This window comes from Nanorana parkeri, unplaced genomic scaffold, assembly GCF_000935625.1.
Source record: "Nanorana parkeri isolate BGI_ZX_2015 unplaced genomic scaffold, ASM93562v1 scaffold2211, whole genome shotgun sequence".
In the NCBI taxonomy this organism is placed as follows: domain Eukaryota; kingdom Metazoa; phylum Chordata; class Amphibia; order Anura; family Dicroglossidae; genus Nanorana; species Nanorana parkeri.
In genome coordinates this window covers 30,508-57,523 of record NW_017308479.1, presented here as the reverse complement: position 1 = coordinate 57,523, position 27,016 = coordinate 30,508, and the positions used below count along the sequence as shown (strand labels likewise).

The 27,016-nt window shown below is 42.8% G+C and overlaps 2 protein-coding genes and 1 pseudogene across 2 annotated transcripts; all 3 read right to left on the bottom strand.

The window, feature by feature from the left end:
- Positions 1-6,563, bottom strand: part of LOC108801080 — an 11,088-nt pseudogene extending 4,525 nt beyond the window's left edge.
- LOC108801083 (HORMA domain-containing protein 1-like) lies at positions 4,027-5,202 on the bottom strand. Its single transcript, XM_018573031.1, has one exon. It carries the CDS (start codon positions 5,200-5,202, stop codon positions 4,027-4,029), a length of 1,176 nt encoding a protein of 391 aa, XP_018428533.1.
- A 13,514-nt stretch (positions 6,564-20,077) lies between the features above and the next one.
- LOC108801079 (galactoside 2-alpha-L-fucosyltransferase 2-like) lies at positions 20,078-21,150 on the bottom strand. The gene has a single exon (XM_018573027.1). It carries the CDS (start codon positions 21,148-21,150, stop codon positions 20,104-20,106), a length of 1,047 nt encoding a protein of 348 aa, XP_018428529.1. The 3' UTR covers positions 20,078-20,103.
- Positions 21,151-27,016: the final 5,866 nt, after the last annotated feature.

Here is a 27,016-nt window from a genome sequence, read left to right as displayed (position 1 = left end):
AGGAGGGCATTGCAGATGAGTGATGTCACTAATGAATTTAAAGACGGATTCCCAGAATGGAGCAAGTGTAGGGCAGTGCCACCAAATATGGTGAAGCGATCCTGTCCCACCACAATTACGCCAACATCTAGCTATAACTAATCTAGCTGCTATGAGTATGTGTGTCACGAGTACTCGTAAGGAGGGGGGCCAGTCCAATATACCAATCCCTAGGAGGGCCATCTGCGGGGAAGGAGGGCATTGCAGATGAGTGATGTCACTAATGAATTTAAAGACGGATTCCCAGAATGGAGCAAGTGTAGGGCAGTGCCACCAAATATGATGAAGCGATCCTATCCCACCACAATTACGCCAACGTAGTGGGGATGAGGTAGGAAAAAACTTGGCCAACTTATGTGGAGTATAATACCAATTGTGCAGCAGCTTCTGGGTGGATTCCCAATGAGATAGACATCTAGAGGCCTTTAGGGGCCAGGCCATTGTGCGATACCACTGCTCAAGAGATACTGAGAATCCCAATCCCTTTTCCCACCAAGTTATCGAGGAAAGTTTAACCTCAGTCGTGGGAGTAGTTAACATTTTGTAGAAAAAGGAAATACCTTTCTTGTTTGAAGATGTTTTAGAAAAGAAGGCTATTGCACTTCTCAGGTGTGTAGAATCATTGAGTTTTGTCTTAGACAGGAAATGTCTAATTCTAAGATATTTGTAGAAGTCTCTTTTTTTTTTTTTTTCCATGAAGAATATATTGTTTTATTTTTAAATAAATAACTTATTGTGAATACATTACACAAAAATGTTGTAGTGTTGCAATTAACTTATTTATTGTAACTCTAAAACACAAAAGATTCGGGTTTTACAGCCAAACACCAGATAAAGTGATCATTTACACACCACACTAACTGGGTAAATGATTACCAAAAGCTGAGTGTCATGTATGGAGGGCGGCTGCAAAGCATAAAAATCACACCCCGCAGCACGACATCTCCCACACACAATGCTGGTCTTCCGGGCACTGATGGGAGTGAGGGATGAGACTTGCTCTGTGATTGGAGGAGAGATGATGCCATATCCTCACCCCTTCTCTCCTCCTCAGGATACCTTGTATTCTTTGAGAAAAATACAAGTCACTTTGTGAATGGGCAAGTAGCCAGTAGGAGCGGGGATGTGACTGGAGCACTTTTCTGCCAAAGTCGCATCAATCACTTCCTGCAGCGCCCAAATGCTCAGCATCATGCGTAGGAAACAGCCTGCTGCAAGGTAAGACCTTCACAATCTGAAGCAGCCACCCACACACAACACTCTTTTTAATGATAATATACACATCCAGTGCAGTGTCTAAATGATATTTTGGGCAGAGTTTAGCTTTAAACATGTGTTAAGTCTAAGGTTTCAACATACTATGTGTGGAAATAAGACCAACCTTGAACATATCTGTCCATCTCCACTGCTTAAAGGCTATACAAGGACAGGATATTGGTGCGTACAGAATAAGTTTTCTTAATAAAATAAACAATTTCATTAAAACTGTCCTGTTACTATATATCTAAGCAATACAATGCAACCAAGAAGAGTACAAAATATAAATAATGATCTTGACTTTTTCTATTATCAAACTTTTAGTGTATTTAAGAAAATTGACATTAAAGTGCTCCCATGCTGGCGAAGCAACAGGTTCACTCTAGAGCAGAGGCGCCCACAATTTTTCGTCTGGAGATCTACTTTTCAAATGATGAGCTCAGTGTGATCTACCAACGAAAAAAACACCTTTATTTAGAAAACAAGCACAATAAAATCGTTACCGGGACTACTACCCCTCTCTCTCCTCCATCTGCTGTCTCTCTGGGCCGGCCCACACCACAAGCTCCGCCCACCAGAGCATCCGGCCCCCGGAACGCAAGCCGGCCGGCTCCCCGCACCCAGGGGCGCGGCGGTGCATCAAAGTCAATGGCTGCAGTGCGATTGCAGGCACATTAGTAGGAGGATGCAGGGAGCCCGCCGGCATGCGCGCCAGAGCATGACCCCGTGGCGCGAACCGGCCCTCTCTCTTGGCTGTCTTATCTCTCCTCGCTCTATCCCCTTTTTCTATCTGCTGTCTCTTCTCTCTCTATCTGCTGTCTCTTCTCTCTCCTGGCGGTCTTTCCTTACCTGCACTGCAGCAGCGTTCCGGGTCCCCTCTCAGGTGCGGTGTCTTGTCCTCCTGTGGTGCTCGTGTGGCCGAATGTGCAGACTGGGAGAGGTGTCCCACCCCTTCCTGTCCGCAGCGTCTAACACATTTAGTCGCACAAGCACCACTTGAGGGAGCTCAGGTAAGTGAGCCGATCGCGATCCACCAGTGCTCGCTTTGCGATCGTCTGGTAGATCGCGGTCGACCTAATGGGCACCCCTGCTCCAGAGCCACCTCCTGTAGCTGCTTTTGTCTTACTTCCTGTCTACTCACATGTGGAAACGAAGAGAAACAACCTGTACTTCTGAGACTCAGGGAACTTCCCTTCATCCTACAAGACATTAGGGGTGCTTGGTAACTGGCCACTCATACACTGACACTGTGACATGGGGCAGGGGAAGAGTCTTCATCTAGGATTTGCTTTAGGCTTACTTTACTCACTCCTGTGGGAGAACAGACCGTAGGTAGGTAAGAATAAAGAACAGGTGCACTTTAAAAGGACCTTGTTATTAGAGAACTTTAATTAAAACAGAATCACTCTTTTGAAGAAGAATCCGACAATTTGTGTCATATATGTGGCCCTTCTTTGTACTCTGTAGATAGTCTTCCAAACCCTATATTACCACAGGACACAATGGTAACATTGGAGGTGGCAGGAGGAACCATAAGACATACCGGGGCAACCGCCACAAACTTGAATTCATTTACTGGACTCACGTTTACATTTACAACATTTACATATAGACTTTGTTCTCATATTTTCAAACACGTTTTGTGCACTGTTCATATTTTGACCCTAGCGTTAGATGCGATTTGGCAGCATTTATATAAACTAGCTATAGGTGTATATTGTTTGAGCGCTACACTTTATATATGTATAAGGAACCACAGGACACAGCGGGGTACCAGGTATCCACCATAGCTGAAGTGTCAGATTCCAGTGCTAGCTTTAGCTCTGAAAGAGAGCGAACACTTTCAGGTATGTTGTATACATGGTCCTCCTCTGTACACCGTGGATCCTCTGCCAACCCCTACATTACCACATGACACAGTACCAACAAATGAGATGGCAGAAGGAGCCACAGGACACAGCGGGGCACCAGGTATCCACCATAGCTGAAGTGTCGGATTCCAGTGATGGCTGTAGCTTTGCAAGAAAATGAATATCTCACTCACCACACGCCGGAAAGGTAAGCATGAGTAATCTTCTTTTACAGGGTGGTTCTCTTTGACTTTGCATAATAAAAGTGTTGCTTTAAGTCCCTACCTTTAGCCCTCACTCCACTCTATATGTATGCTACTATAGCAGCTCTAGACGGTTAGACTGTGAGAGAGCTGTCACAATGATGTACCCAGATGCTGCAGTAAACCCCTTCTTTATAGTATTATGTTTACTGCTATGATACAGGTACACTTTAAAAGAAAAAAAATCAAGAAACACAGGTCTTTAAAATGAGAACAGGAAGTTGTCATAAAGTTGTATGCTCTTACCTCCATGTTCCAGATATCTGTGTCTTTTAAGTGCCGACTCATGAAACCTGAGTGTTCCCTGCTTGCTGCCCTTCTGTGCTGACTATTGTTAGCAACATTTCAGCAGACATTCAAAGCAGTGACAGCAAATCCTGGGCCTAATCTCAGAATTCATGGAGCTACAAACAAGGGTGAATAGGTGGCTCGATACTTTGAAAGTGCAGATTTCCATATCAGGAGCTTGAAGGATAAATGCATTTTAATGATACCATCCAATTCCCAATCTCTGCACCTAAACTTAATATAATTTAAAATAAGAAGGGAAACTCAAACATATTTGAGGGCTGATGTGGAGAAACTGTTTTAGAACTACAATGAAAGGGTAAAGTGATTTAAATGGGGTCTTTTGGTTCACTGAGCTTCCTTTTCTTTGTTCCAGGAGGTTTCTTTTGGCTGCTAAAGATATCCAAAGGTTGACTCTCCTTGCTGGCTTGTCTTTTGTTTCCTGCTCTGGAATTGTTGGCCTGGGATTTCTCTGCTGGAAGTGGCTTCTTTTCTGAAATGATCCGTCCGCTCCTGGTTCTGCGCTCGGTGGTAATTGATCTAGTATTGGCAGGCTGTGGTGGCTGATTAATATCATGCTGAGTTTCCATCATTCCATCCTCTTGAGAACTGAGACTGAGATCTTCCAAATGCAAAGATGAAGCTTCCTTCTTCTGTACATCAGCTTGATGATCACGCAGCGGCTCATCACTGAGAGAACGGTCAGGGAACTTTGCTTCATCAATATCCAGCTTTAAAGCACGTGTAGGCGTTTTACTATCTGACTCCTTCAATACGTTTTCTTCCACATGTTCCATTCTTTCTTTTTCTGTAGTTACCCTGACTTTCAGGGAATGAAAAGGGGTGGCCACCACACCAACATTGAGGTACATGGGTTCCCCCTCGAACATCATGTTTTCACAGCTGCCTTCTTTGAAGCCCGGAGGCTGGTAGCCCACTGGAGTAACTTCATCATAATACAACAGCTTCATGGTTAAACAGACATCATTTGGTAGAGGTCCCAGATCTTGCATGAGGATATAAAGTTTACGTATGAGCAGGACACTGGCTTTCTTCACATCCGAGCAGGCAGATACAGAATTGCCTATGCCGCTTGAGAAGTCCATAATGGCCCCACCGGGAGTATATTTAAACTTAAACTGGTAACATTCTGTAATAGTCTGAGGATCATCAATGTTGGTATAGATTGCCAATACCACCATTCTGAGGTATTTCTTCTCCAATGCATCGTAACATCCCAACATCCATTTCACTAGCTGAGTCGAGCCGGGGCAGTTTTTATCTTCCCGCAGAATTTTCACGCATATGTCTGGGAGCAAAAGATTAACTTCTAGATATCTTGTTCCGTATGCATATTCTGGGAACAAGTCCCTCAGGTAAGTAATACAAGAAACAGAAACAGCCAGCAGCCTCTTCATGAGAACCAACGACTGCTGCTCTGTGGCGATGCGATTGGGCAGCGTCACTGCGCTCGCAGTACTTCGCTGTATCTGAGCGGTCGCCATCGCCAATTTATCTTCTCAATCTCACAGGCAGAACATTTGTAGAAGTCTCTGACAGGAACATTAAATTGTTGGCAGAGAGTGTGAAATGATTTCAACACCTCGCCAGAGAATAATTGACCCAGGGGCGTGATACCACATGCCTTCCATTTGGAAATGCCCAGGTCACTAAGAACATAATCCAGAGTATCCAATGGTATATCACTTAAACATTTCCCAATGCTTGTGGAAGGGGTGAGGCTTAAAGATGTCCACACTCTCATAGTAGCTGTAACTGTATGTATGTAATATTTAGGTGGAGTGTAGTTTAGAAGGGTAGTGTGCAGCAGCAGATTTAGGTCAGAAGAGATTATTGCCGATTCCATATTTTATCAGATTGGGGGGACCCCCAATGTCGAGTCTGGTCTAAAATTGTGGCCTTATAATATTTTGCGATGTTAGGGTCTGAGGAAGCAGGGAAAGCTTCCAAGGAATGTGCTGCATCAGAGGGGCCTTGTGACACTGAGGTGGCAGCAGTTGACTGCTTTTTATTTACAGGGCCCTTAGATTGTGGCGATTGCAGTGGAGAGGATGCCGGCCGTTTTGAAAACTCCTTCTGAGGTGACAGCTGATCAGCTGTGTTCTCCTCCATCGCTGACTCATCGCTGTCAGTGGAGCGGTAATGAGGTTGAACTCTTACCCCTGCTGACGAGGCTCCATTTTGTTTACCTGAGGCGGGTGTCCTCGGATAGAAATCTGTAAGTCTCCTGGGACCCTTGGACTTTGTTTTTCCTTTGGACATGTTGGCAGGGATATCGGCACTCCGGTGAGTGTTAATATAGTACCGACTGGTGTCTCAGCTAGCAGGGAGTTGCTATAGTAACGGATCCCGATGCTCAGCTCCGGTTCAAGCGGCCATATTAGTCTGCGGCCAAACCACGCCCCTGTGATGTTTGTTTTGTTCCCCACGAAAGATAAGCATTACATTTGTCTCTGATGAAGTCATGGAAAGTAAATCCCTGAAGGATCTCTTCTCTGAGATGATGATAGAAGGTCCATGACAATGGATAAACAGAAAGTTTAACAAAGTCTCCAGACATGCTATAATATTCTTAGGACATCCAGTTATGACTTATTCCATAGGTCTTTCATGGTATTTGGTCTGCAACATTCCTATGAATAACTGGTAGCTTTATCCTAAACATCTCTGACAGTGCTGAGTGCATTGCGAGTAAAATGTAGGCTTGATGTCCATGCAGTTTTGCAAATGCATATAGTGTTGCATATTGTTCTATGAGGTTTCCGAGGCGCCCTGATGGTTCCATAGTCCACATACCAGAGGGCAGATAGGCATGGACATTGATTGATGGCGTCCTATTTTCCATATTTATTGCATTATGGGATTCTTCTGTGCTGGCAGATGGGCAAGATGCTATATATCTTCTGGCCATTTCAGGACTGTACCAGAAGAATATATTTGTAATGACTATTATTAAAAATGGGAAGATCATCCTTACCGTTTATTTTTCCCATCTTCTGTCAAGATCCTGACCCTTGAGGTCTCTAGAAAAATAGAAGTTATATTACATTAGACTATAGAAACAGTTATCAATAGTTTATCATGTATTGTCCTTATTATGTTGTTTAGTACTGAAAATAAAAATAAACAAATTTATTTATTTGTATCAGATAAACACAGTTGTGTATACCCTGTCCTCTGCTAGCAAAGACATCAGCATTCTAAAGTAAACTAGTTATGAGAGACCTTCATTACTTAACTTCTAGCTAACTAACTTAAAGCCCAGGCTCAGCCCCCCAGTTGCTCTCACTCTGCCCTTGGAGCCAACACCACCCATGCATTGCGTATGTGTGTTTATCCTCTTTTTTTTTTTGCTACTCACATTTTCTAGAAGTTATCAGGCCAGTCATATAGTCATGGTGAGGAGATCGGAGCCGCTGTCATCCTGTCAGTTTCAGGATGACAGCGGCTCTGTGCGTGGCAGAGCGGGGGATCACTAATGTCCCCAGTTATGAATAAACAGGCTGTGATTTAAATCACAGACTGTTCATTCAAGAGTTCAACAATGGGGAGAAGCACTCACTACAGAGGCTCCTCTACATTCAGAAACAGCTGATAGTAAATATTTGAATGGGAAGCCTCTGTACTGAGTGCTTCCCATTCATTGAGTGCTGAGGCTGCTGAAAAATAAATTGAGGATTTGGTGTCCTCAAATTCTTTTTCTATTTTAAAAGGGAAATGTCAGGGGTCTGTTTGGACCCCTAATATTTCCCAAAGCCCCCCAACAGTAATAAATAAATAATAAAAAAATAAAGAATTATGAAAAAAAAAAAAATTTAAAAAATTATTTTTCAAAAGTGAAAACTGCCCCCCCTCACACACACACACACGTATTATTAGACATGTGCGAAGACTAAAAATTAATTTCAGATGAAATGAACGAAAACTAAAAAAAAGTTTTCATTTGTTTCATCAAACAAAACACTTTTTTATGCTATTTTAGATTCAGCCATTGGCGTGTTCTGGAGGCAGGGCGCATGACGTCATATAACACCGCACGTGTTGGGCGCCGCCATCTTGATGTATATCAAGGTATACACCAAGATGGTGGGCCCATTATAGGCGTGTGACGTTACCTGACGCCACGCATGGATGGCGTCATGTAAAGTCATGCTCCCTGCCTCCAAGATGGTAGCACGCATTCACAGAACACGGCGTTGGCCAACATGGCCGCCGCACATTCTCAAACAAATTATTATGCACCTGACTATATTTTTCGTGTATTCGGACATATAGTAATTCATTCATTTTACAAGTAGTCCGGGTTTTGTGTTCTGTTTTCTATTTTTACTTTTCTAGATGCACTTACTTGAAATAAAGGGATCGGCATGACATCCTGACACTTTATTTTTATAGACTCTATTTTAGTTTGACATTTGTTGTTTGCCTTCTGCGAGGTCGCCAAGATCACTTGTAAACAGACTGCAGTCTGTCCGTCCTCCCCCGCCGCCCCCTCCCTCCCCTGCACCTACCTCTCTCCCTCTATGCTGGCTGCATCCTCCCGGCTCTGTCCTCTCCTCGCTGGCCGCCGCTGTCTTCATAAAAGTAAAAGATGACAAGATAAATAAAAATGTAAAAAGTAAAAAATAAATAAAAAAATATATAAAAAAAGTCTCCAGGGTTGGGTTAGCGGGGAGGGGAGCGCATTGCAGAAACTGGCCTTGGAGCAGCAGGGAGAGTAAATCCAGTCCTGATTCCCAATTCGAACATTTATTCCCCTTCTCTTTATTTAGGAAATTGAAACAAATCATTACTTCTCCATTTCCTTTTCACCTCCTGGATGGCAAAAATTCCTTTGGGGTCTCAGCTGTGACACTTTCTAGAGTAAAGTGGTCCAGAACACTGTGGTCTCTCTTTTCTTTTTTAACCACTAGAAGTCCGGGGTGTTAACCACTTCTTCAGACGTCCGCTCAGCCACGCCCCCTCGCGAGCGGGAAATGCCCGTTACTTGAAAACAGGCAGCGATGCCCGTTAATATACAAGCGATCCGCCGGCTATAGAGGCGGTGGATCGCTTGTATGAGGTCCTGTGATGTGTGCCCCTCCCCGGCTACCCCCCTCCCGCTGTCAAGCTGGTCCCGGGCTCCGCTGTGCCCGGTGCGAGCCCAGGACCAGCATACTGCCTCTGTCACAGGGGATCAGAGGGGGGTCGGTACCCCTCTCCGCTGTCGGAATGCGGAACTGATGTATATTACATCACTTACGCATTCTCGTGTCACTCTCCAGCTTCAGATGCTGGAGAGAAGCTGATGAAGCAGATCTGTGCTTCATCAGCTTCTTTAGGGGGGTCCTATGTGACATTAGGGGTCTTGGAGAACCCTGATGTCTCCATAAAGAGGACCTGTCGCATATTTTGCTATCACATAAGGGTATTTTCTCAGCCCCCTATGTAATAGCAATAAAGTTAAGTGGAAAAAAATAGGAAAAAAAGCATGACATGTTTGGTGTCTATTTACCCAACGTGACCCCGTCTTTTATATTTTACCAAAAATATGGGTAATAATCATTGTTTCCTAACATAATAAAAATTAAAACTTTTTTTCCCAAAAATGTCAATAATTTCCCAATTTTTTCCCTTATATAGTAAAAAATAAAACCCACAGTGGTGATTAAATACCACCAAAAGAAAGCTCTATCTGCCCCCAAAAAATGGTTTAAAATTCATTTCAGTACAGCGTTGCATGATGGAATAAATGTCAGTCAAAGTACCGCAGCGCTGAACACTGACATTTTTCATATTGTTCAGTATTCAGCGCTGCAGTACTTTGACTGACAATTATTCAGCCATACAACGCTGTACCAAAATGAATTTTATATAATTTTTTTGGGGGCAGATAGAGCTTTCTTTTGGTGGTATTTAATCACCACTGGGGTTTTAATTTTTTACTATATTAAAGGAAAAATTACCGAACATTTTGGGAAAAAAAAAAAAAAACAGTTTTCCCTATTCTGCTACATTTCTGTGGTAAAAAAAAAAAAAGCTTAAATTAATTAAAATGTGTGAAAGTTATATAGTCCACAGACTATGGTATACTGTATATATTTGAATTGTATCAACCCTGGTGCCCTGACTGCTTATCGCATTTCTTGATGCCGCAAAATGCAAGGACAGTAGAAATCCCCACAAAATGACCCCATTATAGAAAGGAGATACCCCAAGGTATTTGAAAATATGCATGTTGAGTGTTTTCTAGGTTTCATTTTTTTGGTAAACGTTAACAGAAAATGTTTTTATTTTTTTTTTACAAAAAGTTGTCAGTTAAAAAGATATACCTAACACACAGCATGGGCACACATAGAATTGTACCCCCAAAAAATTCTGCTACTCCTTCCGAGGTATGGGGATATCAAATATGTAAGACTTTTTTTGCGGCCTAGCCACGTAGAGGGGCCCAAAATTCCAAGGAGCACCAGAATAACATACAGGAATCTGAACAAAGGGTAAACAAAACAGTACCTGTGGTTCCAGAAGTGCAGTTGTCAGCAGAGGATGGACTGGTGTTTTGGCTGGAACATTGTCAGTGGGACATGCAAATGGCTCACTACAAGCAACAGATAGAGATCAGTTCAGGCGGCAAGCAGAGACCTGGTCAGTATGCAGGCAAAGGATCAGTCCAAGCAGCAGGCACAAACGTGGTCGATAAACAGTCCTAGGTCAGTTCAGGCGGCAGACAGAGACATGGTCAGTATCCAGGCAAAGGTCAGTTAACGTGGCAGGCAGAGACGTGGTCAGTATCCAGGCAAAGAATCAGTCCAGGCAGCAGGCAGAAATGTGGTCAATAAACAGTCCTAGGTCAGTTCAGGCGGCAGGCAGAGACATGGTCAGTATGTAGGCAAGGGTCAGTTAACATGGCAGGCAGAGACATGGTCAGTATCGAGGCAAAGAATCAGTCCAGGCAGTAGGCAGAAACATGGTCAATAAACAAGCAAGGGTCTGTTCAGGAAGCAAGCAGATCAATTTTCTGGCAAATTATTAGTCAGGGCAGCAGGCGGGAACACCATATACCTACACTAATATCCCAGTGAGGTATGGTAGGGGCGAAAACAGCCTTCAATGCAGAGGCCAGGTTTTGAGGAACAATCGGGACAATAGTAAAGTGTGTCACTCCTTATTCCATGTTTGCTACACAGTTGCAGTGCCGGCCTTAGGGGTGTGAGAGCTGTGCGGCCGCACAAGGCGCCATGGCAACAAGGGCGCCGTGCGGCCGACACAGCTCATCCTGGGGGTGGCTTCTCACCGCTTCAGGGGGGGCACAGGAGGGAGCGCTGCCTGCTGTCAGGATGGCGGAGCGTTGAGGGGGAGAGAAGCCGCGCCCGCAGCTGACAGGATGGCCGAGCGGGTAGGAGATCGGAGCCGCTGTCATCCTGTCAGTTTCAGGATGACAGCAGCTCTGTCCGTGGCAGAGCGGGGGATAGGTAAATATCATTGATATTTACCGATCCTCCGTGTGAGAAGGACAAACACTGGAGCGATCGTCTGATCACTCCAGTGTTTGTAAATAACTGGGGACACATAGTACTATGTGTCCCCAGTTATGAATGAACAGGCTGTGATTTACATCGCAGCTTGTTCATTCAAGATTTCCTCAATGGGGAGAGGCACCCAGTACAGGGGCTCCTCCCCATTCAGAAACAGCTGATAGTGTGCATGGCGTCATGTAACGTCATGCTCCCTGCCTCCAAGATGGTGGCACGCATTCACAGAACACGCCGGTGGCCAACATGGCCCGCCGCACATTCTCAAACAATTATTATGTGCCGGAATACATTTTTCGTATATTCAGATACATAGTAATTCATTAATTTACATGTAGTCTAGGTTTTGTGTTCTGTTTTCAATTTTTACTTTTCTAGATGCACTTACTTGAAAAAAGGGGTCGGCATGACAACCTGACACTTTATTTTTATAGACTCTATTGTAGTTTGACATTTATTGTTTGCCTTCTGTTTTATTTGATAAGAATACTTATATTGTGCTACAAGTTTAATACCTTTTAATAAAAGTTTTATTTGTATCATACTTTTTTATATGTTTCTTTGCGGCTTAACAAAATAGGAGTCTTTAAATGGTGCAGATATTGGGGAAAATGGGTGTGGTTACGGGGGTGAGGCCACTCAAGGGTGTGGCCACTGAGGGGTGTGGTCACTGAGGGGCGCTGTAAAGCTTTCTCGCACAGGGCGCCTAAAGGCCCTGCACTCGCGGCATCTTTTTTGGGGTGTCCGGTCTACTTCGTTAGGAGGAACAACATCGGGGAAATGTCTCTCATGCAGCCTACTGACTGCATCAGACGGAAGCCTTTCAGGAGCAGGGCTTTGCTGGTAAATCAGGGCTGTAATCATTTCCTCTTGATATTTTAGGTAGGAGCCAGCTCTTCCTGCAGATTTAAGAATCACAAATGAATTATGCATAGCCAATTGGAAAAGATATATTGAAACTTTTTTGTACCAGTGCTTTGATCTTCTGGTTGCCAGGTAGGCCTGCAGCATCTGGTCATTAAAATCTACACCGCCCATATGCAGATTATATTCGTGACACAAAGAGGTTTTGGGAACACACCATAATGTCCCTGGACTTCCACTGAGGTATCTGGATGTATAGATGAAAGGACATAAACGTCCCGTTTGTCCTTCCATTTAAGGGCTAAAAGTTTGTCATTCCTCATACTGGCTGACTCCCTCCTTTTCAGCTTCTTGTGGACTACATTTTGGGGAAAGCCAATGCGATTTTGGTCGCATTGTACCACAGGCTGGGTTTTTTTTTTGCTTGAACAGTGGCACACTTGCATAAAAATTGTCCACATAGAGATGGTATCCCTGATGGAGTAAGGGTGATAGTAGGCCCCACACAATTTGTTCACTGCTTCCAATGTATGATGGGCATCCAGGGGGCTCCAGCTATCTCTCCCTTCTTACACACGGAAATCGTATGTGTAGCCAGTTCTTCTTTCACAAAGTCTGTAAAACTTCACCCCATACCTGGCACGTTTACTGGGGAGATACTGTTTTATAACAAGCCTGCCTGTAAAATGTACAAGGGACTCATCAACGCAGATATTTTAATGGGGGGTATATATTTGTGAAAATTTAGTGGTGAAAAAATTGATAAGTGCCCTAATTTTTTGGAGCTTGTCATATCTGGGGTCACTTCTGGGAGGGCAAGTTGAATTGTCACCGAAATGGAGAAGCCTCATTACCATTTTATATCTGGTCCTGGACATGGTAGCAGAGTACAGGGGCTGTGTAGACCAATATGACTGAAGTACATTTTTTTTGGTGAGTCCCATGTTCAGCGTTAGGCCGAGAAAAGTTTTTAATTAAGGAACAGTGAGAGGTCTGCACTCAAATGGTCTGGCATAGCAGGAATTGGGATTGCTTGCAATAAATTGTTGGTAATAAAGATTTGTTTGGTCCACAATTAAACTGAAAAGTTCTTCAGTAAAAACAAATAAAAAAATTGGATAGTAAGATTCTCAGTCTCAACCTGAACTCCTGGATGGACAGTAAATGGGGGGAGGACAGGCGTTGCTGAAGTAGAGGGTAGTCACAATGGATTTGGAAGTGCCTCTGGCACACTTGTACGTGCTCTCTGGGGCCTAATTCTATGTGGCTGATGTTGGATTACCGCACTACTGGTGCGTGCAATTTTATAGGGATGCACTGCAGTGCTAGTACTTGCCTGCTGCATTTCAGCTGGATGTGTGATGACTAGCACAGAACACCTGGCTCTTTTAGATGGGAAACTTCATCTTCAGAATCAGAGGTGGATAATGAACCGCTACTTTCAACAGGTTCATACTCTGATCCTGATTCTGACTGTGAGGTCTCTCCATCACTCTCATCACTTATACTAAGAATTTGAAACGCCTCCTCACTAGTGTAGGCTTGTTTTGACATTTTTGGTAGTGGCTTTACTTTTCTTGTACTTGTACTTACAAAGCTGGATGTCACTGGTACTTCTGCTGGCTGGTAATCAGAACACTGATTATGGCTTTAACAGTACCTACTGACACTATACTGGCACCACTGTATTGGCAATCAGGATACTGGTTATGGTTGTAAAAGTAACAGCTGGCACCGTGCTGGTGTTGCTGCTAATCAGGATACTGATGTGGCTGTAACAGTACCCGCTGGAAACCGTACCGGTTAAGCTGTCAATTAGTACACTGGTGGGGGCTGTAATGGTACCTACTGAAACCGCACTTGTACTGATTAGGACTGGCACTGGTACTGTGTGGTACTTATATTGGCAGTGCCTGCAAATCAAGATGCTGACTGACGGATGGCACTATAGCAATCTCAGATAGATTTTGGCTGGCACAACTCTGATTGGGGCTGGCACTGCTGACAATCAGGACTCTAATGCACTGACAGGACTCTAATGGACTGACAGGCTGGCACTGACTGCAATTAGGACTCTGATGGACTGAAAGGTTGGCACTGACTGCAAGAAGGACAATGACAGACTGACAGAAGGACAGTGATCCACAATATGGACTCTGATGGACTGACAGAAGGGTACTGACCGCAATCAGGACGCTGACGGACTGGCAGATGGGCACTGACCACAATCAGGACTTTGACGGACTGACAGGGCGGGCACTGACCGCAATCAGGACTCTGACGGAATGACAGAAGGGCACTGACCGCAATCGGGACGCTGATGGACTGACAGATGGGCACTGACGGACTGACAGATGGGCACTGACCGCAATCAGTAAGCTGGCAGGGCTGGCGCTGCTGGCAATCAGTAAGCTGACACTGTAGCAAACTGTGTGCTGGAAGATGTGCTGTTTAAAACAGTATTCTTTCACTGTCAAAAAAGTCTCCTCTTCTCTCCTCTCACGGCTGACAAGTGTGTGAGAGATGAGGAGATATCGCTAGAAACGGCAACATTGTTTACAGTTAGTGATCTGCTGTCATTGGTCACAGCGATCACACTGAACAGAGCCGATTTATTTGGCTCTGCAACAATGTTGTTTAAACTACACTGTCCAATGGACAGTGTTTAAAGTTGCTCGCTCGTGAACGTGCCAGGGGGCGCGTGCGAGCAAAAGAAAAAAAAAAGCCATCTCGTAACGGCAACCCACTCGTACGTGTCAGCCGTCCGTCCGTTCCATTACAAAGTGCGGATGGCAACAGGTTAAAGGAGTTTAATGAGTTCAATGGTTTTATATGATTTTATATATAATAAATATACAATATATACTGCACATAATCCTCAATAGTAAAAAAAGATCCAACCGCACGCCATAAATCATGTTGAAAGACATTCATTCCAACCTGTATAGCTAGACGCAGTCCCGCCCTTGGTCCGACTGAGTCGAGCTGTGCAAGTTGGAGGACATGTATGTATTCAGGAAGACAGCATCAAGCAGGAAACATATACAGTAGATCATAGATAAACATGCATATAGAAAAACTAGCATAGATTAGCATAGACTGCCTTTGAACCACAGCACCATCTAGTGCTCAAAAGACAATATTACATTTCTGAATGTCAGTAATACAAATCAGTGCATATCAGAATAGGCTGTTGTATTTCCAACACCCCTTCTCAACAACATATGCGTTGAAATATGACATTCAGCTTCTCTTGAAGGAAACTGTGACGATCCTTTGGCAATGACTTGGTGTGTGCACTCGCAGTCATTTCTTTTGATAAGCAATATTGCATGTCGATAATAGCTTGCACGAGTGTTCCATTAGCAGATGATACTTCACGTCAATGTGCTTGGTTCTAGTGTTGACCCTTTCTGATTGTCAGCTTTATACATCCCCGATTATCTTCAAAGATTGGGATGGGGTTTTAAAAATACTTAGATTCAAATATGATTTGGCTTAAGAGGAATAAATAAATGGGCCCATGATTCAACATATGACCTTGTGCTTGCATGAATGGGACTTAGACATCCTTTTGCTTTGTCCTTGAAATCTGAGAGCAATGTCAGAACATGAGAGTATATTAGTGTGAAGAATGTCTATAGAGAAGATCTGTGTCTTTCAAAATAGGTTGAAGTATGTCATTTAGAAATGTACATGACATAGTAGGTTGGTCAAGCCATATTGAAAGTATAGAACCTCATTATGTCAATTTAAAGTCAGAATATGGATATAAGGAGAGAGAACCTCTAAGGAAGCATGCATTGCATCGATACTACAGCTCAGAATACTCAGGCGCCTCTATTGAGAAAGACAATCAGCTGATCACTCATGTGTTTGTAAATAACTGAGGCACATAGTACATAGTAGTACTTTACATCACTTACATCACTTCCTGTTCATTTATGAGTTTCTGAATGAGTAGTAGCACTCAGTACAGAGGCTTCTCCCCATTCAGAAACTGGTTGATAGTAAATATTTTCTGAATGAATGAGAAGCCTCTGTACTTTCCATTCATTTGGAACAGAGGCTGCAGACTCTGGGTCTTCAATTTCTTTTTCTATTTTAACAGGGAAATATCAGGGGGCTGTTTAGACCCCTAATATTTGCCCGAAGCCCCCACCCACAGTAAAAAAAATGAAAAATAAATAATAAAACATTAAAAAAACATAATGGAGGTGGGGAGCATGACGTCATATGACGCCGCGCATGCACTGCATTGGGTGACGTCACACACCTGTTGGGGGTGGGGCACATTTTTTTGTTCTTGCCTCAGGCGCAAACTGAGCTAGCTACAGCTCTGATTGGAAGTATAACAAATAGTATGGATATACTATGATCTTGAAACAGCTGGTTTAGTAGGTAGTAAAAGTATTAAAGTACAAAGAAATGTAAATCAAGTTTTAGGAAATATGGTGATGAAAACGGCTACAGTGCTCGGACCGTCTATCACTCATTTACAAGATGCAACTTTAGAATTGGTGACAAGTGATCAACATTTTCAGATAGCCAGAGCATGTTTAGAAATCCAGACAAAATGTTCCACTAATTTTAAAATAATGGCTCAGGCATTCGAAAGTGGAATAACTCCTCAAGGAATCTTACAAAGTTTGCCCAAAGAATATGAATTTGCAATAAATCATACAGATTTACTGGTAAGTAAATGGTTTGGCTGCAACCATGCAAGTGAATGTTATAGTACTTTAATGATTCCTGTAGCTGGTAAGGAACAACTATTAGTTCCAATTATCATATTAGGATTACCTGTAAGCAACACTCAATTGTTATTTTATCAACTACAATATACAGATATTGCTCTTGATGAAAGAAGTTCAGAGCTGAAGCAATTAGATCTGTCATCTTGCTTACATTTCCAAACCAAAGTGATATGTTTGTCTAATTAGGATAAAAATATATTTCATTCTTGTTATCATACTTTATGTTCAGCAAGAATTGAAAGTTATGACATCTTTTGATTTAATTACTCTAGTAGGGAAGAGTAAAGTATGTTTTCAAATTATTATCTACAGGGACTTCTGCGCTTGATTAATCTTAGAAAACTGGGCGTTTCTCCTTACAGCTGCTCACTTAAATTGGCTGCATGAGCCTGCATTAATATCATTCAAATATGTGAAGCGGCGCCCTCACCCATCAAGTAAACAATATTATTATTTGTTTACTTGATGGGTGATAGCGCCGCTTCACATATTTGAATGATGTTTTCAAATTATGTCAGATGAAGAAAAGGTCAAAGTTTTCTTTTCATCTTATGTATATTCAAAGAACATTAATAGAGGTTTGTATTGTATATAAGGAGATCTCCTTGCTATTAGTGTTAATGGAATTAGAGTAAATATTACGAACACGCTTATGCGAAATATGAGCGCTCTTCCTATACAATATAACATATTGCAAGTAGATACATTCCCATGGAAAAACTCGACAAATATTATCCAAAAAGATAAATGATTATTAGCAGCTTTATCAGAAGAATTACAAAAAGTGGATATCTTGTTTCAACATGAACAAGGACCTCTTAAGGAAATTGAACATGTATGGTCAGATTACTCAGGTTATTCCTGGTGGTCTAAATGTAAACATACTGGGGTTGATTTACTAACCTTATAAACACACCACGGACATGTATACACCTCTGTAGTGTGTTCCCTCCCAGCATGATCTATGGGTGGAATCTAAACACCTTTGTAGTGTGTACACACCCAGCAGGTGTGTTGTGCAAAGCCAAGCATGAATTGCAAGGTGATGTTGTGTAAATTAGCTCTATGTTGTGTTGCTTGCGTTGATGAATGCAGGAATGTAAATGCATGAGCTAACCATTTTTGTCTAAACTGTGAAGCAGCATTATATATGCATCATGTGCATGATTTTTCCATATATGGCATTAGTGGAAACATGCTTTTAGAGACTTTTTGGTTGATAAATACATTTTGCTGTGTGAAAATCACACGCACCTGGTGCGTGCGTGTGTTTAGGTTAGTAAATCACCCCCACTGTATCCATGTGGGGAAAAACATTACTTACATCTGTGATAGGAAAACATTTTGTTACATCCTTTAATTTTGTTATTCATTATTATTGTATTGTGTATATTAAGTCAAATATGTTTGATATTTAGAGTGAAAACAACTGTATAATGTAATCAAAGTAGAAATAAGGAAAGAAGAAGATATATTGAAATAATTTATTAGAAGAAAGGTTACGTCTGACACTGCCTTAGGTTCAGAGGACATCACATCTGGAAAAGTCATTTCAAAGCCGGTATGACTGTGATACGCATGATTTGAATGATTGAGAATATAATAATATGATTTAAATATCATATTAAACAGGGGCATGAAATATACTTGGATTCAAATATGATTTGGCTTAAGAGGAATAAAAGAATGGGCCCATGATTTAACATATATGACCTCGTGCTTGAATGAATGGGACTTTGGAATACACAAACATTCTTTTGCTTTGCCCTTGAAATCTGAGAACAATGTCAGAACATGAGAGTATATTAGTGTAAAAAATGTCTAAAGAGAAGGTCTGTGTCTTTTAAAATACGTTGAAGTGTGTCAAGTAGAAATTTACATGACTTAGTAGTTTGGTAAAGCCCATATTGAAAGTATAGAACCTCATTACGTCAATGTGTAGTGAGAATAGAACTTCAAAGTATATGACCTTATAAGATTAGCCTATTGTTATTTTAAAGTCAGAATATGGATATGAGCAGAGGAAACCTTTAAAGGAGAACTATGGGGTTAGGGCTTTTCCCCATAGTTCTCCTAAGGGTAACGGGAGGACACAAACTAGCATCCTCCCGTCACCCAAAGCTCAGTATACTGCAAGCTACAGCTCACGTTATACTGAGACGCCGCAGCCGGAACGGATCCCGACAATTATGTCTGGATCCACCCAGCTGCGTGAGTGAAAGCTGGCTCTGCCTATCTAGAGGCAGAGCCAGCTGTACGCGCCCCCTCCCCCATCCGTTCCGCCATCAGCGCTGGAGGTTTGGACAGGGGAGGGGGGAATCCAGTTCCTCCCCTGTCACTGCTCTCTGCAGGCACAGGATCGAGAAGTGAGCGAGCGCCGATATGTGTTCGCTCACTTCCCGATCTACTGAGCCGACCTGCGACAGTTTCATTGTCACAGGTCGGCTCAGATTATGAGGCTGAGTGAAAATCACTCACCTCATAATTCTCCTTTAAGAAGGAGTGACACACTCACACACAGAAGACTTTGCTATTACGGCTGTTGAAGACTATTTTCGTCTAGAATCCTCATAAGCCAGAAAAACGTCTAAGACTACACACGAGGTGATTTAAGGAATCACTAACTCAGATCATTAAAATATATAGTTCAGAGAATAATTCAATTTGTTTATTCATTGTTGCTATATTATTGTATGCTATTGACTTATAATTGCTATATAATTAAAGTCACATGTTTTTCATTCAACTGGACATTTTTTGATGGTGATTATAATCATGTTAAGATGCTTCAAAACTAAAGTGTCATTCAAGAAAGAATTTCTAACACCCTCAGAGACACCCAAACTGCCTATGCTATCCTGAAAGTCAGAGCATAGGCAAGCCCTAGCCCAAATCCCACAATAAAAGGCTGAGGCCTTAGCGACCGATTGATTTTTCTGGGATGTGAAGGAGAAGGTCATGCCTATGTTTTAATATTCAGAAAGTAGATACAGTTCAAGGAGCTCAGACTGAAAAGAGTTAGCTTTTACTATCTAACCCATATTGTGTAATTTAAACAGGAAGTGTGATTGGGTACGCTGGGTAAAGTCTCAAACTTTTTGTATGCTATTGTTCATAAAAATATGGCATTGTAATAAAATATGCAATAAGAATCTTGGTTTTGCATTGTATGAAATGCAGTAGCAGGTCCACAGGAGGTATAGATCCGATTAAAATGTTGTTTACCTCCAGAGGAGTTCCTGAGTTATCATTACGGATTCTTGTTATTCAAAAGTGGAGAGAGGTCTGCGGGAATCCCAATCCATTCTGGAAGGAAAGCAGCTTCATATTTAAAGATTTGAAGAAAAGGAGAGTCAGGCAGTGTGTAGTTTGTTAAGTAGATGGTTTCACCACCAACTAGATAGCCCACCCAAATACCAAAGCTCCCAATAGTCATAATGGTGTGGTTGCAATGTGCCAGAAGGGCAAAGTCCCGTACTGGAGATCCCTCTTGACCATCTCCAGCAAAGTGAACATCTCCCAATGAATTATTGATGTTTTCTTTACACCAGTCCATCCCGTTACTGGTCACAATAAACAGCGGGCTTTCATACTTGTTCCTGAAATAATCCATGGCTTTTTGTAAATATCCTTTGTCAGCAACCACCCCTTTCCGTGTGTTGGGCATAACACGCACATAGTCACCTCGACGGACATGCACACCCACAAAAGTGACATTTTTCTTGTCACCACGCACATTGTTCAGATACACATAAGACTCTTCTTTAATAAAGTCATGGAATGTAAATTCATGAAGAATCTCGTCTTTTATGTGGTGGTAAAATGTAAAAGACCATGGGTAGCCACTAAGATGAACATATTCTCCTTTAATATGTCGGTACTCCTCAGACATCCAGTTATGAAGTCCATAATTCCTCCATTTGATGCGGTTACTTACTTCCTGGTGAAGTGTTGGCAATCTTATTTTAAAGATCTTGGCCAGCTGGCTGTACATCTCTGGTAATATATAAGCTTGTCGTCCATTCATCTTTGCAAGAGAATAAAGTGTGGCATACTCTCCCATTAGATTACCCAACCGGCCCGCAGCATTGATAGTCCACATACCGGTCAGAGGTTTTGGTTCCCCTATAATCTGTGACTTATTAGTGACGGATTCCTCTGTCCTTGAAAGAAATTCTTTTTTTTGCCCAAAGTTCGTAAACTCTATGAAATCTAATTTGACATAGTATAAAAAGGAGTAGCTTATAATGACCAGAAGAATGAAGATAACTATGCTGTAGAAGAGATGCTTATTCATGCTTCTAGTGGTCTTAGCTAGAAAAAAAATTACAAAAAAGATAGATTAAATTAAAGCAATACGAGTCCTGTTTATCTTCATTTTAAAACATGAAAGCTGAACTACAGTCACACAGGTAAATACACAGTCACTACCGTGTTTCCCCGAAAATAAGACACTGTCTTATATTTTTTTGGGCTCAAAAAAACACACTAGGTCTTATTTTCGGGGTAGTTCTTTTTTTTTTATGTACAATCCACGCTTATTCATGTACAACAGTCTACATGTATTCATGTACAAAAATATGGTGATCAGGGCAATCAGGGGTGCCGTACCTTTCCATGAGCAATTTGCTATCCAATCACTGGCCAGAATGAGCGAAGCGCACTTATACTATGGATTCCTCACAGGCGGAGTGCATTTGGTATCACTCCGCCTGTGACAGGAGTCGGCACTATAGAGGTGCCGCCTCGCTTCCTCTAGGGCTGGCTTCGTTGGCACCGCTGATTCTCTCCCACGGCTCTTCAGGTTCTCCCTTATGCCACCACCGGCCCTGGGAATGGTCACAACTAGGTCTTATTTTCGGGGTAGGTCTTATATTTTAGCAATTCACAAAAATAGTACTAGGTCTTATTTTCGGGGTAGGTCTTATTTTCGGGGAAACAGGGTATACATAAATTGGACCTGGTTTACTTGCGAAAGGAGTTCCATTTCTGTCCACCCAGTTTTGAGATTTACACAGCTCTGCCACACAGCATAGCCCTGTTATGCATGGCAGGAGACCTAATTTTCCTCTCTAGTTTAAGTGTATTTAAAGGTTAAACATTTTTTTTCTGTTTTGACTACTCTGTAAGAGGGTTAAAGGGTAATTCTACTTTTCTGGGCGAATTTGGGAAAATGGAATTACCCCACCTATCTGCTCTCTCTCCCCCCTCCGGCTGCTGTTACCTTTGAACAAACGCTCCTTCCCCTCCATGGCACCTGGTGTATGATCTGTCTCCCGTACACAGCATCTCAGCCCTGCACTATGTATTTCCAATTATGCTAGCAAAAAGCGTTTCTCATTGTTCAGCGTGGTCAGGTGACCATACTGACCAATGAATAATCACCAGTTGTGAGCATAATTTGGTATTATGCTCTGGGAGCAGCAGAGGGGAAGCAGCGTTCATTCAAAAAGTAAGAGCAGCAGAGGGGGAAGAGTGGGCAGATTGGTGGGAGTAGTTCTATTTTCCCAAATTCACCTGGGAAAGTGGAATTACCCTTTAAACCCTCTGTCATGTTTTTAATGCTGTGTCCCTGATTCATCCCTCTATTTGTCCTGGTGACCATTATCAATCAGACCTGAAAGTAAGGGAAAAATCTGAAATTTTAAAGTTGTTACCAGAGCAAAAAGTGAGGGTAAATCATCGAATGGTGGAAAAATGTTCAGCTGACAACTGTCTAAGGTCATACACCTGTCCATTTTTTTCAAAACGTAGGCTAAACGGAAAATAATTATGCGATTCCTGCATCAACACAAACAGTGTGTCGATCGAGGCATTACCGGCACCTGTCAGAATAACCAATCAGGGCGGGCAGCTCATCGGCTGCCAGGTCTGATCGCACAAAGATTTTGCAGCCGGCTCTTTCGATCAGCTTATAGAGGACTGCCGGCTGAAATTGAGCTGACAGCCCCACACACTGTGCGAATTTCATCTGCTACATTAAAAACCGGCCGAAATTCGGCCAGTGTATAGGCACCTTTAGATGGAGATTCCCCCTCACGTCCAGGAAAGTTTCCTCTCACTTCCTGTTGTGCCTGCAGGACAAGGAGAGAAATATCCCCAGCTGGACACAGCAAAAAAAAAAAAAACCTGATGTGTTTTAACCATCTAAAACGAAAAAGGTTTTTGCTATACATACATATTAATTATTTACCCCCCAATCAGCATGCTCTATGTTCACACTGCAGCACAGCTGCTTGACTCCTTAAGCTGTGTCTCCCTCTCCCAGTCTGAGCTATGCTGTACAGATAAGAGGTTGAATGCAAGAGGTTAATACCAAGTCAGATTTGTGCACTTAAAATGCTGCATTAAAGTGACATTAAAGGCAAAAATGTTTTTGCCTCAACACAACGTTAATGAAAGCACTTACCTTAAATGATGTCTCTTAATCGATCATTTATTTCTTTCCTGTAGTTTTCAGCCTTCTCTCCAGCGCTGACTCCTCTGTGATTGCTGGCACTTCCTCTCCCACGGTGTCTGCATGCGGGTGCATGCGTCCACAGACTTACCTTGTGTCTCTCCTCGCGTCCCGGCCGTAAATGTGAACTGCACATGCGCCCGCCCCAAGATGCTTTGCGGCCGTCCGAGCGGTTTCACATTTTCGGACGGGAGTGCGCAGGTAAGCTACAGGCAAATTTAAACCGCTGGCAAAGCGTTTTTTTTGTTTAACGTTTTGCATTGATCTGCTTGCCAGCAGTAGATCTATGCAGAAAAAGCTGAGGGTTTAGAAACCCTTTAATGTACTAATGAATACAGAGCTTTAAAGGAGAATTATGAGGTGAGTGATTTTCACTCAGCCGCATAATCTGAGCCGACCTGTGGCAATGAAACTGTGAAAGGTTGGCTCAGTAGATCGGGAAGTGAGCAAACACATACAGGCGCTCGCTCACTTCTCGATCTATCCGTGCAGAGAAAAGAGCCGTGACTGTCACTCGCTGACTGGCGGAACGGAGGGGAGGGGGCGGGTACAGCTGACTCTGCGTCTAGATAGGCAGAGCCAGCTGTCATTCACGCAGCTGGGTGGATCCAGACATAATTGTCGGGATCTGTTCCGGCTGCAGCGTCTCAGTATACCGCAAGCTGTAGCTTGCGGTATACTGAGCTTTGGGTGACGAGAGGAAGCTAGTTTGTGTCCTCCCGTTACCCTTAGGGCTTTTCCCCATAGTTCTCCTAACCCCATAGTTCTCCTTTAAATTAAACATTTGCTAAGAGAAATATGGGGGTTTTCCATTGCTGTATTGCTGTCCTGCTTCTGAAAATGCTAGTTGCTTCGCTGTTTTGCTTCACCTCTGGTTTCAGTGCTTTTCAGTCACTCACTTGGAACAAATATGAAGGTGCATGACATGTAATTTAAGTGAGCCCACTCTGGCTTACACCCCAACTTCAGCCGAACTAGGGCAGTTAAAGTGTATTTATTTTACAATATTTTTATGAAGTCTCTCTGGTGGGAGAATGTGTAACGTAAGCTAACGAGTTAGCAAAACATACAAATATGAGTAATTGGATGACATTTGTGACATTAAAGTGTAATAAACACAATAGCAGTCCATAAGGTATCGGTTATGGCATTCCTATTTTTATTGCGTGTGCATGAAGCCTATAGAACGTCTCTTGGTAGTCAATGGTAGAAAACAAATATGTAAAAGTGTATGTATAAAATATTCCTGCTTGCCTACGGTTTCTTCCTGATGTAATAAGAGTCCCAGTTGAGTGATTAATCATTGGGCAAGGACCTTTGTAATTATTTTTAGTCTATATTTAAGAGAAAATTGGTCTAGAAGTAGACCAGTTCTGAGGATCGTTATCTGGCTTCTGTACCATGACAATGTGGGCCTTTAACTCCAACATTTTGGCTGGAGTTGAGCTTTAAAATATTTTTAAGGTAACAGCTGTGTTGGTCTTCAAATCCTTCTCTGCATCCCTATAAGCTGCTTGGTTCCAAGGTCCATGCTGAAAATTATGCTTGTAGAATTCAGCTGTAAAATGCAATCCAAGAAGTAAAAGTTACAATATTGGATTGTGTCATTTTAAATGTGGATGTATTTTCCTTCCCGAGAGCCACAGATGCTGCTTCCAGCCTCCCATAGAAATACGCAGGTATACATACAATAGAGCAACTGTCATCTCCAGACCTGAAGAAAAAAAAGTGCCTCTTCTCCCTCTCTATTGTGACACCCTGGGCACAGTCTTTTGATAGAATGCACTCTGTACACCCACTTGAAGAAGGTGCACAGCGCTCATCCTGTCAATCAAGAAACTGTATAAAGAACGCCTTGGTGGTGGGTGAGGAGAGATTCTGGAGGGTGAGAAGATATGCTTGAAACATGTTTTTACCTGCCTGCCATGTGCAAGCAATGTGTGTGACTGTGAAGGGGATGAGCAAGTTTCACTCAGCACCAGACAACAGCAAAAAAAAGGCAGTAGTGACATGCACCATTTGCATAAAGCCTGTCGGGCCTAGTTAGAAATCTAGGCCTGGGGTTAATGAAAGCAATCCAGGATTTAGGAAGCAGGAGGGAGGAAAACAGAGATCGGGTATATAATGTATATCTGGGTGCAAACAGCTGATTAAAGAAGTCAGGTGTTGTGGAAGAGGATGGGATATTGGTGTCAGTAGGGCAATGGTGGACATTAGTGCTCAGTGCAGGGTGGCGGGAGAAACGCTGGTGCTCAGTGGTGGAGTGGGGGTTGGTGCTCAGTAGGATATCTCTCTCTCTCTCTCTCTCTCTCTCTTTTCTCTATGCTGTGCACACCTTTTACAGTGTATACTGCATGCCCTTTGTTCTCTGGATGTTTTGCGCTGTGAGCACAGGTTGCATCCTAAGAGTATAATCGCGCCACGGCCAATATGGGTCAGGAAGTCCTACCACCTTAGTTCTTGAACAATACTGACGCCTCATTCACACACTGTACAGCTGTGCACATCCACTAAGAAATCTGCGCATGGGAGGGCACGTAGCCGTGCACAATTCAATGACAGGACGCGGCTGCACTCTGAACTGCAATTGCACATACATATGAACGCCTTTGGAAGTGTGCAGTCAGCACATAACCACATGCGGCCGCGTCCTGTCATTGAGTTGACCAGGTGGCTGCACATGGCTACATGCACCAGCTGGTCCTCCTGGGAACAGGTTTCTTCATTTCTGCCCACTTTGTCGCACTTCCCTGTGAATGAGGCCTTAGCTCCCATTCACAGCTGGGCATTTGTCGCTCAAAACTAAACACAAAAAATGCTCAAGACAAGCAATCCCATTCATTTCTATATCCTCTGTTCACACCTGTTACTGGAAAAAGCACATTAGCTACTTTTTGGTCCCATAGACTGCAACGGAAATGCCTGGCAATGTGCATTTCAAGCATTTATGCGCATTTTGTCGCAAAGTTTCCCATCTATGGGAACAAAAAGAGCTGTAATCTGCCAAAAGTAGGTTATGTACATTTTGCAGCAACAGGCTTTTTTTCAAAACTTGTGACAAAAAGATCAGGTGTGAACAGGGGCTATAGAAATTAATGGGATTCCTTGTCTTGAGCGTTTTGTTGCACTTAGGTTGGAGAGACAACACACCTGGGGGTAACTAGTGAAGGACTAAGGGATAAAGGAGGATATAATCTCGCCTGGCATGGCAAGTTTACTTTAAAATACAAATATACTGAAATGTTGATATTAGATAAATACGTACTCAAAATTCAAAGTCCACACATGTAAATGTTGTAACCTTCAAAAAGATGGACACCGTTTAATAAAAAATACATATCAAATATTATGTATTGTAACAAGGACATTCCACTGTAGACAGGAGGTGCAAACAGCAAATATCTCATTCCATCCATAGGGTAGACCTCCCCTGTTGCACAAGACAGTTTCTGGCAGCAACATAAAGGACAGTCTTTTAGCTTCGCTCTGTAGCTTTCCACAGCTCCAAGACGCTTATGCTGCTCACCCCTAGTGAGCCCTCACTCTGCTCTCTTAACAGTGTGTACTACAGGTCCTAGGGTCACCGACCTTCCTGACCTCTCCCAGCCACCCCTGGCTGTTCCTTGTGTGTCCAGCACGCACCTGAGTATGTCTGTGTCCGTGTGCTACACACACACCACACACCACACACCACACACCAACCTCC